At 38.1% G+C, this 17,864-nt stretch overlaps 1 protein-coding gene across 1 annotated transcript in view; it reads right to left on the bottom strand.

Annotated features, from left to right (window-relative positions):
• LOC137273651 (high affinity copper uptake protein 1-like) overlaps nucleotides 1–17,864 on the bottom strand; it is a 40,643-nt gene that overhangs the window by 6,725 nt on the left and 16,054 nt on the right. The window contains exons 2-4 of the mRNA XM_067806439.1: nucleotides 7,200–7,301; nucleotides 1,552–1,618; nucleotides 52–226 (exon numbers count right to left, since the gene is read on the bottom strand). Of these exons, the coding sequence (XP_067662540.1) occupies nucleotides 52–226; nucleotides 1,552–1,618; nucleotides 7,200–7,301 (344 nt within the window). The remainder of the gene's footprint in view (nucleotides 1–51; nucleotides 227–1,551; nucleotides 1,619–7,199; nucleotides 7,302–17,864) is intronic.

The following is a 17,864-nucleotide window of genomic DNA, read 5'->3' as shown; positions in this document are numbered from 1 at the left end:
GTACTTCATGTTTATATCAATACACACAAGACTGTTATTGTTGTTACTTACTGGACCGTTTCCTTTGCTTCCATGACCATGTTTTCTTTTGATGATCCCGCTGGGAGAGTTGTGTTGTAGTACTTGGTCCCGACATGGTTCTTCTGGATAAGGTACTCTCGCAGACACTTCAGCCCCTCGTACAGCATTGCCAGGAAAAATATCACAACACAGGCGCCACCCATCTCTGAAAGAAAGGAATGGTGAGAGTAAATACAATGTATATCAGCAGTGTATGAAATAGCGCTTACCCGACGGCCCACTGCTTGCTAGTTTCATGGCGGGATTACAACTTTGTTTTATGGCTGTCCCTGTGTGCCAATACATTTTCCAAGGGTATATATTTGACCATGTCATTGACTATGGGAAAATTTCTAAAATAATTTACAATAGTGGTAGATAGATGATATCTGTATAGTTCATCATTAATCAAACCATAACTTCCACAGATCTGCCTATTCATTTTGTCTAACACTAAATCAGATTGGTCAAGAGAATGCTTTCAGCAAATCAACAATGTCGTTCTTTCCATTTTTTTACAGTGACACTAGATGAATTAACAGTGACCATCAAGTTATGCTTTTATTAAATTTGCATTTTCACATGTTCAAGTTTACCTCACTACAAGTAATGCATTAATTACATTATATTAACACCTAATCTCAGTTTCCTATTTTTGATTCAGGGCTTAACAGAGCTGGCAACATATTTCAGCTATCAGCCCCGTGGGGTTACTGTTTTTCTGATATCAATGTTGTCCGTTAACAGTGTATACCAACTCCCATAAGTGGACACCCTGTGCCATGTTAAAGCCTTTTGTATTGCTATGCCATGGTGCCACAGTCAGACGAGGCGAACAGAAAGACACAACCGAAGGTCAATATTTTGCTGTGATGAATGTGGATGGGGACCCTAAAGTTTACTTCCCATCAACCTGATGTGATTGTGGATCGGACCAATCTTCTATCCTGGTTGTAAAATATTCTAATTTCAGAAATGTTATTTGAAGCATTTATTATATACATTCATTGATTTTATTGAAAACCCAATGAAATCAGCTGATAACATGCATTGGTTGCTGGAGGAGAAACAACTTGTTCTTATTCAACCTGACAAAGTGTGGCAAGGTGGGGCCAGGTGTAACCCACCCGACAGGTAGAATGATACCTTTAGTTGGTTGGTTGGTCTGTGGTTTAACGTCGGACTCAGCAATATTCCAGCTATATGGCAGTGTAACGTAAATAATTGCAAATGGACCAGACAATCAAGTCATTAGCAACATAAGCTTTGATCTACGTAGGTGTGATACAAAGACCTGCCAACGAACTCTGCAAGTCTGACCACACAATCCCACTAATCACCTCTTAGAGTAAGGATGAGTTACTGATGACCAATTCTAATTCCTGACAAGTGTCAAGGGACATAACTCTGCACAGCACACTGTGGTGATTCATGCAACTCGGCCATTTCCTTTTCTTTCCCTGTTTGCTAAAACCTCTTGGTTATACTTACGTGCAGCATTGCTTATAACAATCTTCTCAAACAAGACATATTCACATGTTCCTGTGTGGAAATACATCTGAAACAAAGGGAAAGAAAAATATATACATTTGTTTTACCAGGCTTTTCACAAAGTCCACCTAGACATTTTGTACCAGCTGTATGTCTTACAAGATGGGTACAAAGTGTCTGACTGGGAATATTGTTTATACTCGAGCATTGTCAAAAGCTTTTCAGACATACACATTAACAATCTGACAATGAATTCTCTGAAGCTCACAGTAGCCTTTTTTAGAATACTTCAGTCTGAAGGACACCAAGGACCCATGTTTGCTTCCCCATGTGGGTAAAATTCTGCATCCCATTTCTGGTGTCCCCTATCATGATACTGCTCAAACACAAAAGACCAAGGTTTGTTTCCCACATAAGTACATTCTGCAAAGTTAATTTCTAGGCCACTCCCATATTGCTTGAACATGTGGCTTAAAAGTGGTTTAATAGAAGCTTATAAGTGACTTAATGATATGGTCATTTATAATCATGGTAATGCACTGAATTCCGCACCATGGAGGGGCATGCTCAAAGCATCGACTGTGAAGCACTAGAAAGTTAACAGTCACATGACTTATCCCACCAGGTACCCATTTTCTGCTGGGTGAACAGAGGCAAGTTTGAACAAACTCACTTGCCTGAGATGAGACCATATGTATGAGATGTGCTTCATTGTTGGGTAGGATTGAAGACCTAGAAACTCTCAGTATTCAAGCTGCCAAACATTGTCACCCATCCAAGAACTCTCTATGCCCACTGTTGCTTTACTTCAACTGACTTGTGATCTAACGCTACGCACTCGACCACATGCCATCACGAGGTTACCAAAACCGGATCCACTATACTGTATTCCTGATAAAACAATTATGTATCTGGAATTACAGCAATGGCATTGCAGCAACCGGCGTTGAACAGCTGACAATTAAGTTGCTGTCCTCAGATCAAGTGTAGACCAACAAAACAAATATTTAAACGGCTTAAACGTTATGCTCTTATAGAAAACTTTAAAAAAGGTTGATACAGTTACATTTATATTTTTGGTCGCATTACAGTATATGGAACCACAGGTAAAACACTGCAGTTATACCAGTATACCGTTTCTGTGCGATTACAGAATATCTTCACCGCTTACTTATGCAGCTATTTTACTGCCATGTTTCATTTTTTCCACCAAATTTTTTTTCCTCTGATAATCAAGGTTTAGGGTTGGGGTTGGGGGTTGGGGTTGGGGGTTGGGGTTAGGATTAGGTTAGGGTGGTGAATGTATCCTATAGTGGCTCCGCTGCTTCTCCTCTAATACTTACCTCAAGGTGAACCATGGTCAGGCTGCAGTGTATATTACCTCAAGCGCATGGTTAGCCTGTAGTATCCTGCACCTCATCCTGAATACCTGCTTCACAAGCAAACCAGGCACTGTCTAACTTTAATGACAAGCACCTGACTCAGTTCTGTTGGCCATGGCCATCAACCAAGCTATTTTCGGATTTGTGTTGACAGCACAATGTGTGCAAACAACATAAAACATTTTAAACTCACTGAACAAGTGAAACAAAACTGAGGTTTTAAAGTTTTGCTCCAGAAAAGAGCACCACCAATTTCAGTCGAAGTCAAACTTCACAGTTGCCATGGAAACAAAAAAAATGTTTTATTCAGAAATCCAAAACTACCAATCGGCACCATCAGATGAGTCCATGTGCCAAGTTCAGTGAAGGAATATTTAGTGTTGGGATTTGGTTGAAACCTCACAATTGATGACTGCTTCATTACCAACGAACAATCATCAAACAAATTGGTTAGCATTACTTTTCAGACTTTCCTGTTGAGGTTGTGACTGCAGATAATTATGTATAACATGAAGTAGTGAATAATATATCATGAACAAATACTTCTTGGAGTCTTCCAGAAATATTCAGTCATGACTTTTCCGTTAATGCAATGATTTTTCTAAATAAACACATTTTCAGGTTTGGTTGGCAAACACTGAACGGTTTTACAGCTCTGCTCCAAACATAACACTACCACCAACTTCAGTCAAAATCAAACTTCTTGAAAATGCAAAAGAAATATTTTATACATAAATCCAAAACTACCAAAAGGTGCCAGTACACCACCAGATCTATCTATATGCAAAGTTTGGTGATGAAATAAGACAATGGTTTTGAAATTCTGCTCCAGAAATGATGAATGTTGCAAGCACACACTAAGATCTCATATTTATACCACAAAAACATGTAGTGGGGGATAACAACTAAAAATGAATTCTGCATATTTTCTGTACATATGCTGAGTATGTCTATGCTGAAAAAGTTTATGAATTCACTTCCTCCGGCAAAAAGCATTCCCTGTCAAACTTCTTGACCACTCTGGGTTCTTTTAAGCATCCCTCACAACTGTACAAAGGCCAAGGCTTTACATGACCACAATTATCTCACCACACTGATCTGGTGTAATTTTACAGAAAGAGTAAAGTAACTGGGGTAAATAATTGCCTTGAGACTATAATCAGTTTCCATTGATATTTTACCCTGTACCCTAGTACTAGGAGCTTGATTTCTGAAAATATGTGTAGCCCTTTGATGGTCAGAAGCACCCTTTTGTCAATTTTTAAAGCACTAATGACAGTAGCAGTAGCTAGTACAGTAGCAACAAATTCATATTTTTCATAATTTGGTTAGTTTGTTGTTAAACACTGCATTCAGAAATATTCCAGCTATATGGTGGCAGTCTGTAAATAATTGAGTCTGGACCAGACATTCCAGTGATCAACAGCAGGAGCATCAATCTTCACAATTGGGATATGATAACGTGTCAAACAAGTCAGTGAGTTGGAATATTACTGAATGAAGGTTAACCAACAAATAAGCTGACCTTGTTAGATGTTGTTTGCAAGCTGCATGAGTCCCACACCTGTGGAAGGTTACAGGTTGTTTGCAATAGTGGGGAGCGTCAAGATGTTGCTGTTGAAGATTTCAGTGTTTCAGTGTGCCATCATAGAGTGAGTGAGTGAGTTTAGTTTAGCAGTATTCCAGCAATATCTTGGAAGGGGACAGCAGAAAGGGGCTTCACACATTGTACCCTTGTGGGGAATCGAACCCAGGCCCTGCTGAAACAGCTGAAAGCGTGTCGTGAAACAGTTGTGTTGATGATGCTGATGGTGTCAGTCACAAGACTGACGTCATAACAGACTGACGTCATAACAGACTGACGTCATAACAGACTGACGTCATAAAGTTGGAATCTGGCTAAATACTACAGTCTGTTTGAGTCAGAAATGGATCGATGAATTGCAAATTTTATCATTGTTTTAAATTGCCACATAAACATGAATAGTACAAGTTTATCATTTATTACTATGTTCTTATTTTTTCCAGACTCCACCAAAATGGTGAAGTCATCATTGAAAACACAAAAGTTGTTATCTGTCACAGCTGGGTGAAACCACAGAAACGGAACAGCCACTATCTTGTCATGCACGGGATACACATGCCTGATGAAAATGAAGTTGAAAGCTGATGTGAAACAGTTGATGATTAAAGTGTACAATCTTTTCCGTGCTGAAGCCGAAAGGAGCAAACTATTTTATGCCATTAATAAATTACATAAACAGGCATCAGAAGCTTTAGGAATACCAGCAATGACATTCACACATGTTCTGGAACACAGACATTGTGAGGGTGATGCGAAGCAGGTAGGGGTCATGTCAAAATCACACAAATTAATACATTTGGACAACTTTCAATAGAACCTTGTAAGGCAGTCTACCAACAAGCTCTATTCTGAAAACAAGTACATGTCACTGAAAATTTCTAAAAAGCATTTGAATCAAGAACACAACCCCTGAGTATCAAAGTACACACTCTGGCGACTCTTACACTCTTTCGGGTATCGTTATAAGAAATTTTCGGGGGAGAATAGGTCAGTACCCTGTGCACGCCCTGATATTGTTCGCTTGTGAAATAATTTTCTCAGGGTAATACAGAAGAAGCGCAAGGAAGGGTTCGAGCTTGTGTACTTGGATGAGACCTGGGTCAATGCCTTGCACACTGCCAGCAGTCAGTGGGTACCCGATGGGGGTGATAAGGGGTCACGTAGAAAGCTGCCTCTAGGGAAAGGAGAGAGACTAATCATTCTCCATGCTGGTTTCTCCCAGTCTGCAACTTGGTATTCAGGGCAATGTCCACAGATAACATAGACTACCGTTCCGAGATGAATGGTGCGGTTTCCTCAATTGGGTTAAAAACAAGTAGTTACCAGCTCTACCAGAGCAGTTTTTCATCGTAATGGACAATGCCCCGTACCACAGCATGTAGGACCCCGACAGTAAAGCCCTGACATCGGACAGTTGAAAAGGTGATATGATATAATGGATCAACAAATTTCAGATCACACAGCCTTCAAAGACAACAAAGCCTCAGCTATTTGAGATCATAAAAACCCACAAAGGTGAACCTTTCTACAAATATGACTGTTACATAGAAAGTAAGGGTCACAATATTCTGTGACTTCCATCCTATCACTGTGACCTTAACCCTGTTGAAATGATATGGGGTATTGTCAAAGGAGATGTTGCCACATCAAACGCAACTTTTAGATTTAGAGGTTTTGGTTAAGGAATCCCTTAACAAAATTACGACTGGAACTTAGCAAAACTGTGCCAACAAGGTAGCTAACGTCAATGAACAAGGTTACTGATCTCGGGATGGCTTACAACAGGCAACTGTGGCACCACTTGTCATCCCTTTAAGTCATGACTATGACACTACGACAGATGAGGAACCGACAGGTCTCCTGGAATAGATTTTGAGATGTCCCCTGGCATGACTGGCTGTTACGTTTCTGCGGTTTCACCCCGCTGCAACAGATAACAACTTTTGTGTTTTCAACGATGAAAGTTTCTTAAACAACTTTTTGGGTGGAGTCCAGATAATGTTCGAATATAAGAAAGCTGTTGGGTATTAGTAATGACGATAAACATGTGTACTATTTATAATTTATGTGGCAGTTTTGTACAATGATAAATTTTGTAATTCATCAGTCCGTTTCTAACTCAAACGGACTTTAAATGTCTGTGATGTCCATCATGACTTACCATCATCCCTGGCATGGAGCAGCCGGTGTCGTTCATGTCCATCATGACTTACCATCATCCCTGGCATGGAGCAGCCGGTGTCGTTCATGTCCATCATGACTTACCATCATCCCTGGCATGGAGCAGCCGGTGTCGTTCATGTCCATCATGACTTACCATCATCCCTGGCATGGAGCAGCCGGTGTCGTTCATGTCCATCATGACTTACCATCATCCCTGGCATGGAGCAGCCGGTGTCGTTCATGTCCATCATGACTTACCATCATCCCTGGCATGGAGCAGCCGGTGTCGTTCATGTCCATCATGACTTACCATCATCCCTGGCATGGAGCAGCCGGTGTCGTTCATGTCCATCATGACTTACCATCATCCCTGGCATGGAGCAGCCGGTGTCGTTCATGTCCATCATGACTTACCATCATCCCTGGCATGGAGCAGCCGGTGTCGTTCATGTCCATCATGACTTACCATCATCCCTGGCATGGAGCAGCCGGTGTCGTTCATGTCCATCATGACTTACCATCATCCCTGGCATGGAGCAGCCGGTGTCGTTCATGTTCATCATGTCGCCCATCATACCTGGTTTCATGGTGGTCATCATATGGTGGTGGTGGTTGTGATTCTGGGAAACAGGAACAGAAAACATCACTAATCAAGTTTCCATGGTTACTAAGGCGCAACTTCCATTGACAAATGCACAGAGCAAAATACTGTAGTACCAGAATCATTTTGTCTTAGAATTATCTGCCCCTGTTACCTCTTTAGGAAACATGGTGGTTATTGGAATTTGAGATTGAAATTGTGAACAACTACGCTAGAAAATCCATTGTGTGGAGACAATTTATGTTTTTGAAGCTCAAAGAAACTGGGAATGTGGATAATAAACACTTTCTTGTAGAAATAACTTCAAATCTGACAATTCAAGGAGAAATATGTATAGTATTTTGAAACAGACTATTGCAAGCACGTACACACATATATTTGACCACTTTCTAAACAGCTTGGCCATGGGAGCTGTGACAATTTACCATGTTTACACTCGACTACCAGTTGTCAGACTTCCATTTTCTGGAAACAGTAGATGCTGAGTGGGATGGATTGTTTTGTGCTGGCTACTGGATGCCAGACTCTTGAGAGTGTGGGTCCGAATACCTGATGGGACTCAATCCCTTCAAGTCCTAGAATCTGCACTCGGAGGAAATGTAATTCCCTACATAACATACGTTACATCTGACCATTTTCTCAGTATGAACCATATGTTCCTCACAAGATGCGTAGTGCAGGCAGCACAGGACACAGCTAACACATGCGGAGCAGTGCCATGCACTGAGTGTACAAGGCAAGGTATTGGTTGCTACTTGCAACCCTGTTAATTTCAACAGTAAATACCAAATGTTACAATTACATCAAAACTCTGTCTTCGGTCGGTTATTTAGTTGGATCAAAACTTCCTCGGTTTTGGCCTATCAGCTTCCCCAATTTCAGTTTCAATCCTTGACATATAACCTTATCAGTGTTAATGAAGGAAAAACACCTTCGGAAATATTAGCCAGGAAAGGCAGGTCGGTCCACAACCAACAAACTACTTTCTTCTTTGAGACTCAGAGACTGACCTCCACCTGGCCACACAGGTATCTGATAACACCTGATCCTCTACAACAGCTTCTTTTCAAGTCGTATCGCAAGTATTCTCCTGACACAGTTTCTCAATAACCCTAAAGAATTTCAAGCATGAGGGTTTCAAAGGTTTATGAAGTGTTGAAGCATTGCTGCAATTTGTTGTTAGAGATCATATGGATACATTCAACAATCTGGGCTCAGATTTCACATAAAAACATATAACCAAATATATTCATGATGATAGATCTATACGAACAAAATAAGTTAGGGATCATGAATGCTATGGGACACTTTTGATAATATGTGCTCGGATTTCACAACAAAAAATATCACCATATATATTTATGATGTTACATCTATACTGAACTAAATAAGTTGGGGATCATGAATCTTATACAAATATGATCACGTATATTCATGGTCATACGAGGAGGATATCTATGGGAATGAAACATAAATTTCTTTCTTTATAAACACATTTAAACGCATCAAAATCAATATGGGGCAACACCAGACATGGCTTCACACATTTTACCCATGAGGGGAATAGAACCCAGGTCTTCAGCATGACAAGTGAACACTTCAATGACAAGGCTACCCACAGTCCCATGTGAGCAATTAAACGCTACTTAACACGCTGTGAGGATGCAGGAGATTCATCACATATACAAGTTACAAACTCTGTTGTTGCTCAGCTGGGAGCTTAAACTACACATGTCAGGCCCCTGGTGTCTGTGGTGTCATGCAGTTAGAAGTCAAATTCCAGCTGTGTCACGTCATCAGTTGTGAATGAGCTTAGTTTTTCATCGCTTTTAGCAATATTCCAGAAATATTACAAAAAGGGACAACAGAAACCAGGTCTCTGTACCCATGTGGGGAATCAAATCCAGACCTTATGAGCAGTTACCCCACCACCTCCCAGATGTATGAACATACAACAGATGCAGAGTGCTGCAGGTCTCAGGTCTTTACCAATTGGAAGAAACCAGTGGGTGGTATTAATGGGCTTCACACTTTGTGTTCATGTGGGGACTTGAACCCAGGTCTTCGGCATGATGAGTGAATGCTTTAGCAACTGGGCTACTATACTGCCAATCTTATCAAATAACAGCTATTTAGTTGCTGAAAATGTTATCAGTAAAAATATCACAAAAATTTGCATACACTTTTTAAATTTAGGCATCAAGAATGTTTAGCATAGTTGAAATGAATATTATCATTTATCCCGCAACCCCTCAAACTTGTCAGCCCTGACCAAAACTTAACTGCCCGCACATAAATTAGGTTTGACAAGCGACATGCTTGTCATCTGATTAACATTCATCATTTATTTTTGTGAGATTTATAAAGATTTATTATCCTGAAATATGATGAATATCTTCATTTACATGTCTAACTTTCACCCGACCATCAGGCAGGTGAAACTGATAATCTGGCAGTCAATGTTAAGAACAACCTGTTGCCCAGGTCGGGCAGGCAGCTATTATGAACACTGTTAATTCATTAAAGGTGAATACTAACGTAAAACTATTTTTTGATATATGGAAAAAACGCATCCTAAGATCACTCTACGTATCAAAATTTCTCAAAAAGTTTGTAAAATCGCAATAAAAACATGAAAAACAAACTCGGATTTCTGCTTATTACGGAAACATATTTGACAGGTTACATAACTCTGTCGCCAGAGCCCTACAGTGACGTCATAGAAGGAACGATTTCCAATTAAATGTATAGAAAATGAGTAGGAAGCTCGTCATTTTGCTGATTTCTCGATGTCATCAAAGACATGCTGAATTGTTGTGTTGCCGTCAATTGTTCTTGGGGTCGGGTGATGGTGTCACTGTGCAAAGATTTCCACCAGACTCTGTAGTTTGTGCAAAAATTGGTTGTTAGTGTGTGCGAAGATAGCTTTGTGGAAGCCTGTGGTATATACTAAATCGGATGATTCGCCCCTACCACGCTTCCAGAATAGAAAATAGAGTTCAAGTTTCATTGAGTTTATAAAATCAAGACTGCTTACTACACATTGCTGACCAAAAGGATTTTGCATGGATATAACGCTTTCTTCCTCGGAAACGAGGTTGTGGTCGAAGTGACAATATTATCTTAAGTAATATTATATTGACCCCACCTCGCTTATTGACCGATTCCAAGAGAGAAATTGTTATGTTATAAGCAATGTCATGTAAATTCCTAATGTCCATCAATAAAATACATATTTTACTATCAGTAGAAAGTAATTTTGATTTTATAAGTCGGTGAAAACAAACTTAAAGAGCATTCATCCTTGGATAGGGCGCCGCCATTTTTTAAAATTTTGAAGTCACGGGCTAAAGTCCGTTAGAATTATTTAGATTATGATTTGTTCTCATCAAGTTAGAAAATCAAAACTACTTTTAACTGGTAGGTAGATATGCATTTGAATCATGGCCAAGAGGATTTTGCATGACACAACTTTTAACATAAGGACTTCTTCCAAGGAAGCAAGGTAGGGGTCGAAGTGACGTTTATATTGCAAGCAATGTTATATTGACCTCCACCTCACTTCCAAGAGTGAAATTGTTATGTTATAAGCAATGTCATGCAAAATCCTATTGTTCATCAATAAAATACATATTTTACTACCAGTAGAAATAATTGTCCTTTTGTAAGTCGGTGAAAACAAACTTAAATAGCATTCATCCCAAGATAGGGCGCCGCCATTTTTGAAAATTGTGAAGTCAAATCCATTTGAATTAACGAGATTATCTATGGTTTGTTCTCATCAAGTTAGAAAATCAAAACTACATAAATATGTATTTGAATCATTACCAAAAGGATTTTGCATGACACAACCTGTAACATAACCTAAGCGAGGTCAGGGTTGAAGTGAAAATTAACTGCGTGATAAATTTCTTCACTTGCTAAATTTACTTGGTTTGTAACGTTCACTCACCAGTATGTAGCCACCTGTCAATATACGTCTTTATACTTGGTCTCATAATCCTAATTACTTTATAACCATACTTGAATGCATTTTGAAACTTAATAAAAAGAAGCGATCTGCGAATGTATAACAGGAATGTAATATGTAGACATTTCATAGTTTTCCTATATGAATCATAATTCGCACGCACTTAACGACAAAAACAATGATTCTGTTGAAAGCTACGACAACTTATTAAACACAAAAAATCAAATATTAAAATTAAAGTTATAGGAGCAATGTCTGGCTATTACCTTCTTCCAGGAATGTATCCATAAATATTCACAAAAACAAGTGATATATAATTCATCTGCAGATTTCCCAAGTGATGTGTCTTTTAACAGTCTAATATACGAAAATGTGATGCATCGTTTCAGGTTTTTCACATTGCTGTATAGTTTCATTGGTTACCGAAGATAGTACACCTGGCAACTAATTGCATAATGTGCGTCATTCTTATTAAAAAGTTATTTAGTTAGCCAATAATGAGCAATCAATCAATGTATTGGCGGTTAATCCTTTGAAAGAAGGGTGTTGTTTTACATAGACACGACAGAGTGTATTCAGTATAGATTAGTAAATGTACATACATAAACACTACCTTTTGACAAAAGCCCCATTTAAATCCCCATAAAACTAACTAATCAATCAGCGTGTTATTGGTTAATCCTTTGATCGATCCAGACAAAAGAAATGCCAAATAGGGGCCTTTGTTGGGTTATCTAAGTGGCGTTACCACTAATTATACCTGTTATAAATTCATTAACTGAACATCAAATGAATGATGACAAATAACGTGTAGGTTTATACCACCTAACACAGATTACAACCTAGCGACACCAAGTGATTTTGACAGAATCGTCTATGAAAACAAGGGTTGTAACTCGAAAACTAGGCAAAGCAGGAGACAAAACTAAATGATAGTAGATTGTGAGAACATATAGCTTTCATTTTTCTCAACAGCTTTCGCGATTTCAGGTTTGTACAAACCTGTAAACGAAATAGTCTAACCCCTGAAATGTAGATGAATATTGCACAGACCCTCATTTCTGTACCCACTATTACATCACGGAGACGCTCTACTCTGATTGGTTGAAATTTCGTTTGCGGCTGAGAATTGTGCACTGTTGGCAAAAAGGTTGATTTAAGGTAATTAAAGATCAAAATAAGCAGTTTTAATGACGGGGTTTCATTTATAACATTGTCAGCAAGTGATTTTGCATTTGTATATATTGCATTTTGCATTTGGAATATATATCACAGATTCTTTGTGCAAAAGTGCTGTTAAACATCTGTATTTTTCCTGCACATTGCTCTATCCAAACATTATGAAAGACCTGTTGTGAAAAATAAGTGACGGACATCATGTTCATCAAGTTTTGTATAGGAATAGATAACACTGGTGAGGAAGGCGGTGTGATTCCATTCTTAATACTTTTAACCAAAACTTTATAACATGCCGCTGAGTAGAAATGTGCACGTATCTACCACACCCACCCAATATGGCAAATTGATGCACACTTGCAAACATTGCGAAATGATTTTAAGTTTGTAGTTTGTACCTTCTCTATACACCCATAATACCTAGCATCCCCTTTATTCATGAAGTACTAATTGCTGTCTAGCTTTTTACGCTGTTGGCATGTTTTCACATCTTACAATTCATGCAATAGGTACCATTTTATTCTTACGTTCAGCCTAATTCGTTTTGTTGTACCAAATCGTCTTGTAAAATACACGGCTTATGAGGTGTTTGTTTATGATAACATTCAAAGCAATGAGAGCGTTTTATGTTTGATGGGTAAAGTTGATTGATTCTCATTCTGATAAAAAGAGAAAATTGTTTATTACACTGTGTCAGACTCTGATAAAGAGTACGGCTTCTTTAGGCATAGGAGACACAATAACACAAGGATAAAAACCAGGATGACGTTAAAATGGCACACCAGTAGTCAACACACATAGTATAACAACCATTAGACAGTGGCTCAAACAACCATCAAGCACATGCAGTTACACATCTTAACATAATATATTGCATAACACTCCTCCATTCCTCCAACAGTGAAACTGCTTAAACAAATAAAATACATAAATACTCAACGCATGCACGCACGCAAGCACATTGACCCCATCCACACTCTGACCCTTGCCCGTCAATCTCACCCCATACAAAAACTGTGTTAACAGGTGAATTAAATACATGATGGTATTACAGTTCACACACACGTTTTCATTGTACTTTGATCTAGTCTTCGGTGTGACTGTGGTGAGTGCATTCCGATGTCAACTGGTCTTGAAAGTAAACGCTCCTGACTCGGAATGAACTTGCCTAAATCTGTCTTTATATTTCGAAAATGGGTGAAATGGTGGCTCTTTTCATTGTTCGATGATACCATGCAACCCCAGGTAACTGAATAAGTCATAGTACCACTTGCAAAAACGTCAGAAACAGCGGAATATGCATAACGGCCGAAGCTGAAATAACAGAAACTGTTTTCGCAATTTAGACGTAAATATACATAATTTGCATATGAAACTTTGGGTATATGTTTCTGATGGCTTTATCTTTCACACATGAAATTAATGAAATTCTCTCGTGTTCTCCTGTAACTTTCATCGTCAATTATGTCCTTTGCCTCAAGAAGCATGAATATGCCTGGCCTTGAAATATGTTACTGTAGCCAGATTGTATGATATAGTATGACACACTGCAGGCTGAACAAAGGATCTTGTTATGCTCACTGACTCAATCCACCACAACAAAACTTTTCGTTTCTTAACATGCTGAAAGCCAATGGCATTCTTACATATAGCAACAACTAATCAAAGCAACAGGTTGAACAGGTCTGAAAGAAATGCACTTGACATACTGTGCAATTTTGTTGCAAAATGTAATTACAAATGACATACCACAGCAATAACAGTCTGCTTCTGTCTCTTTGTATCCATTTGGCAAAATCAGGTGAACCAACAGATGGTAACAAACCTGAAGGTCTACCTTCACCATGTTCACATAGCATTCACAGCTTTTACAAGCTGTCATTACAGCATAGTTTTAATGATGTAGTACCATGATCCAGGTCTGTATAAAATGTAAAATTTTAGATAAAAATCTCTAGATTGGTGATATGAAAATTGTATTTCCTGTCCATTTGGAATTGTTATATGTGCAAGGATGAATTATAACCATGTATTTGATGAGGGGAAATAGTTCCATTGTACTCATCTTTTTGCTGAATCAGCTGTTGATTCATTCAGGTGAACAGAATTCAGGCAGAATCTTGATAGAACAGACAATATAATCATTATGACAAACCGAGTGTGTATTAATACTATTATAATGTCTACCTCTATACAAAGTCTCTCTCTCTCTCTCTCTCTCTCTCTCTGTCTCTCTCTCTGTAGATGTAAACTTTCATCACTTGATGAAGCACATAAACATCTAGTCCTGTAAAACGTTACTGGAATCACATCTTTTGATTTACATTGGAAATAAGTGTGAACTGCCAGAAGATATGAATGTCTTAGGCCAGACCAATTTTATTTATCCTCAGAAAATCTTTACTTTCAGCCCTTTATGAAGTTTACATGGAGCACAAAATAATGATTTTTTTGGTAAGTTTACTTTTTTAATTATAAAAATATTGGAATTTAATTTTCTAGTGGGATCGAATAAATTTCAAGTATTTTCTTTATTCTTGAAAAGATTATGGTGTGGGAATCCATGAAAGAAGAAATAAGATGGGTCTAATCTTAGTTTGATTATTTTCATTTTTATTCTCCCAATTATGTGACTGATCATCATGATGATTTCATACCATACGCTGCCAGTCTCTGTAGGACATGTGACTGACAAAGTGTTTTCTACATAGTTTAGTTAATATGTCTTCAATCATTCTAGTTCAATGAATATGATATCAGGTTTGTGAGTTATGCTGCCGACCACAATTGTGACATGAGTTGATATAAATGTTATCGAGAGGTCAATGTATTCAGACATAAATGAAGAACCCTTGTGCTAAAAGCCATGAAAAGCCTGATATTAACATTTTGACCAGTATAAATCAAGTATTCTTCTGCATCTCCAGTGTTATGGTAGAATGGTAATGTAATTAAAAACAATATTCACTGAAACAAGAAAAACACTATTCAAATAATTTGAAGCATGAAATTTGAAGAGCTCTGTGAAAGATAAAGAATCCTTTATTCAGATAAGTAACGATTCTTCAGACATGTTTACATGTGTAAGAAGAAGTATCATAATCACGTAGACCATTGTTCATGATTTTGATAACAAGATTGTCTGACTGGTCTATACTCATTTATTTACAGACTGCTGCCATAAGCTGCAACATGACCAAGTGTGGCATAAAATGTGTTACATAATGTGACACTGGATGACACCGTTGCATTTCTGAACCTGAGTCACCAGACTGTCTCACAACACATAAGCATGTGGAGATCATATTTCAGACATACCACTGTGCAGCTGAAGCTGCGATATTACACTCGGATGATCACATGGACTTGCAGAGTGTGATAAAAGAGGCTCCTGGTGAAGGGTGTTACTGCCGAAAGTCGCTACATTTGGTGCCTTCTTGAATTAAGTTAGTCTCAGTACTTTTTTAACTGGTCATTTCTGAACGGGCTTTCTGCATCATATTTAGTCACTAAGGCCACATTTTTTATTACTTGGTCAACAGATTCGCTGACTGTAAGTTTGCTAAAGTGACAAAGAAATGTAATTTCAATTTTGTCATTTTTAAAATGCCACCGAAATATAAAATCCAAATAAATATTTAAAAAACCTGTTCTACTGAAATTGACAATTACGAATTTAGCATAGGTGCAAAACAAAATTTCAAATATTGAAACTAATAAAATCGCTAAATCAACTTTAAATAGTGAAAATGCTGGGTTTTTTTTATAACTATGTATCATAGTAGGAAAAGAGAACATCTGAATGGCTAGGGCATATTCTGTTTAGTTTTAAAACAATCTATTTGTGATAAAAGCCAAATAGGGGAAAAATCTGTCAAAATCGCATACTCAAAAAGAATTTTACCCCCTACCAAAAGAAATATTGCTCTAAAAACTCTTTAAATCAAGTAAAAAAAACTGTTGCCTAATATCATTTAACACCCAAATGATTTTTTTTCCAAATGTACATTGCCATATTGGGATAGCTGATTCTGCATTTGTATCACACTCTTTACTCACTACTCACTGTAATGCAAGGTCTGCAAACACCAGACACTGACAGCTCACTTTTGTTGTTTTACTATAACTGACTGCTGAAACATTTTAGCTTGATTATGATGAACAGAAAAATTTTAACTTCTGCTAAGCACATCTTTATTAGAACCACCATATCAATCTCAAGTTTTTATGAATAACATCTGTCTCATCTTCCAGTGGAAAGGTTCACTGACTTGGTAAACAAATTGTGTAGACAGATGCTCATGCTGTTGATCACTGGATAGTCTGGTCTTTACTTGATTATTAACATTCATCATATAGCTTGAATATGTCTGAGTGTGGCATTCAGCAACAAACAATCAAACCATTTACAATAGCTATACATATATTTTCACTAGACAGTACACCCATCAGGACCCTCATTAAATTTATGACATCAACATGATACCTGTATCATTTAAAAAGTACAAATCCCATTTTCAGAGTAGGTGTAACTGAGATACACAGCAAGTTACAACATGACATCAAGCAGAGAAAACATAGGGAGATGCCAGGAAAGTCACGTTCAAGATTATTGTATCTACATGGTCAGATGTGCAGCATACTGGGCCTTGTTTCATCACTGAATGACAAGCCCAGCTTTATACAATCACCATGTTTTAGTGTTTCTAATGAGAGGCAGTCATAGTTTAAACAAATGACATCCTTGGACAAACAAAAATTATGTACCTCCAGAATAGGGTCATGACATTCAGACAAACAAGATATATTTTCTCAACCCATTTTCAGAATTTTTTTCAGTGTGTGCTAATGACTTAGCTCCATTGCTGTGTTAGTTACATTACCACCTGGCCTGGGACTCATCAAGTGCAGAGGTAACAAAAATAAAATTCTGACCAACACTACTTGACTGAGGAGATTTACCACATGATTTGTCAAACTGTCAGGAAATTTTTATTCCTAATTATTATTCCCATATGGGACAGGAACCTGGTTACACTCTGAAGCCTAATGAAGCGTGCTCGCATCAATCCCTAAGTCTCCTCAAACCACTAAATATAGCTTTATTTTATCTCATTTATGACAATCATCATTTACGCGTTGTTTCCCCTCTGTTCAAAGAAATCATGTCCTAATTCTGCAATACTGAGTACTTAGGAGTACAGAATCTCATGGCGCCGGGAGTCAAAAATATTTTCTTTCTTTTCTTGTGTGTGTTGGGAATTCAGGGTGGGCTTCAAACATTGTACCCATGTGGGGAATCAAACCCGGGTTTTCAGAATTACAAGTGAACCACTTGGCTACACCACTGATCGTGTTGAAGAGTACACAAACACAAACATTTAGTAACAGGTGATAAAAAAAAACCTTTTGTGACATGAATTCCTTCAAATCCCT

Source organism: Haliotis asinina, chromosome 2 (genome assembly GCF_037392515.1).
Source record: "Haliotis asinina isolate JCU_RB_2024 chromosome 2, JCU_Hal_asi_v2, whole genome shotgun sequence".
Lineage (NCBI taxonomy): Eukaryota > Metazoa > Mollusca > Gastropoda > Lepetellida > Haliotidae > Haliotis > Haliotis asinina.
Note: the sequence above shows the minus strand (reverse complement) of the source record. Positions and strands in the feature narration are given on the sequence as shown.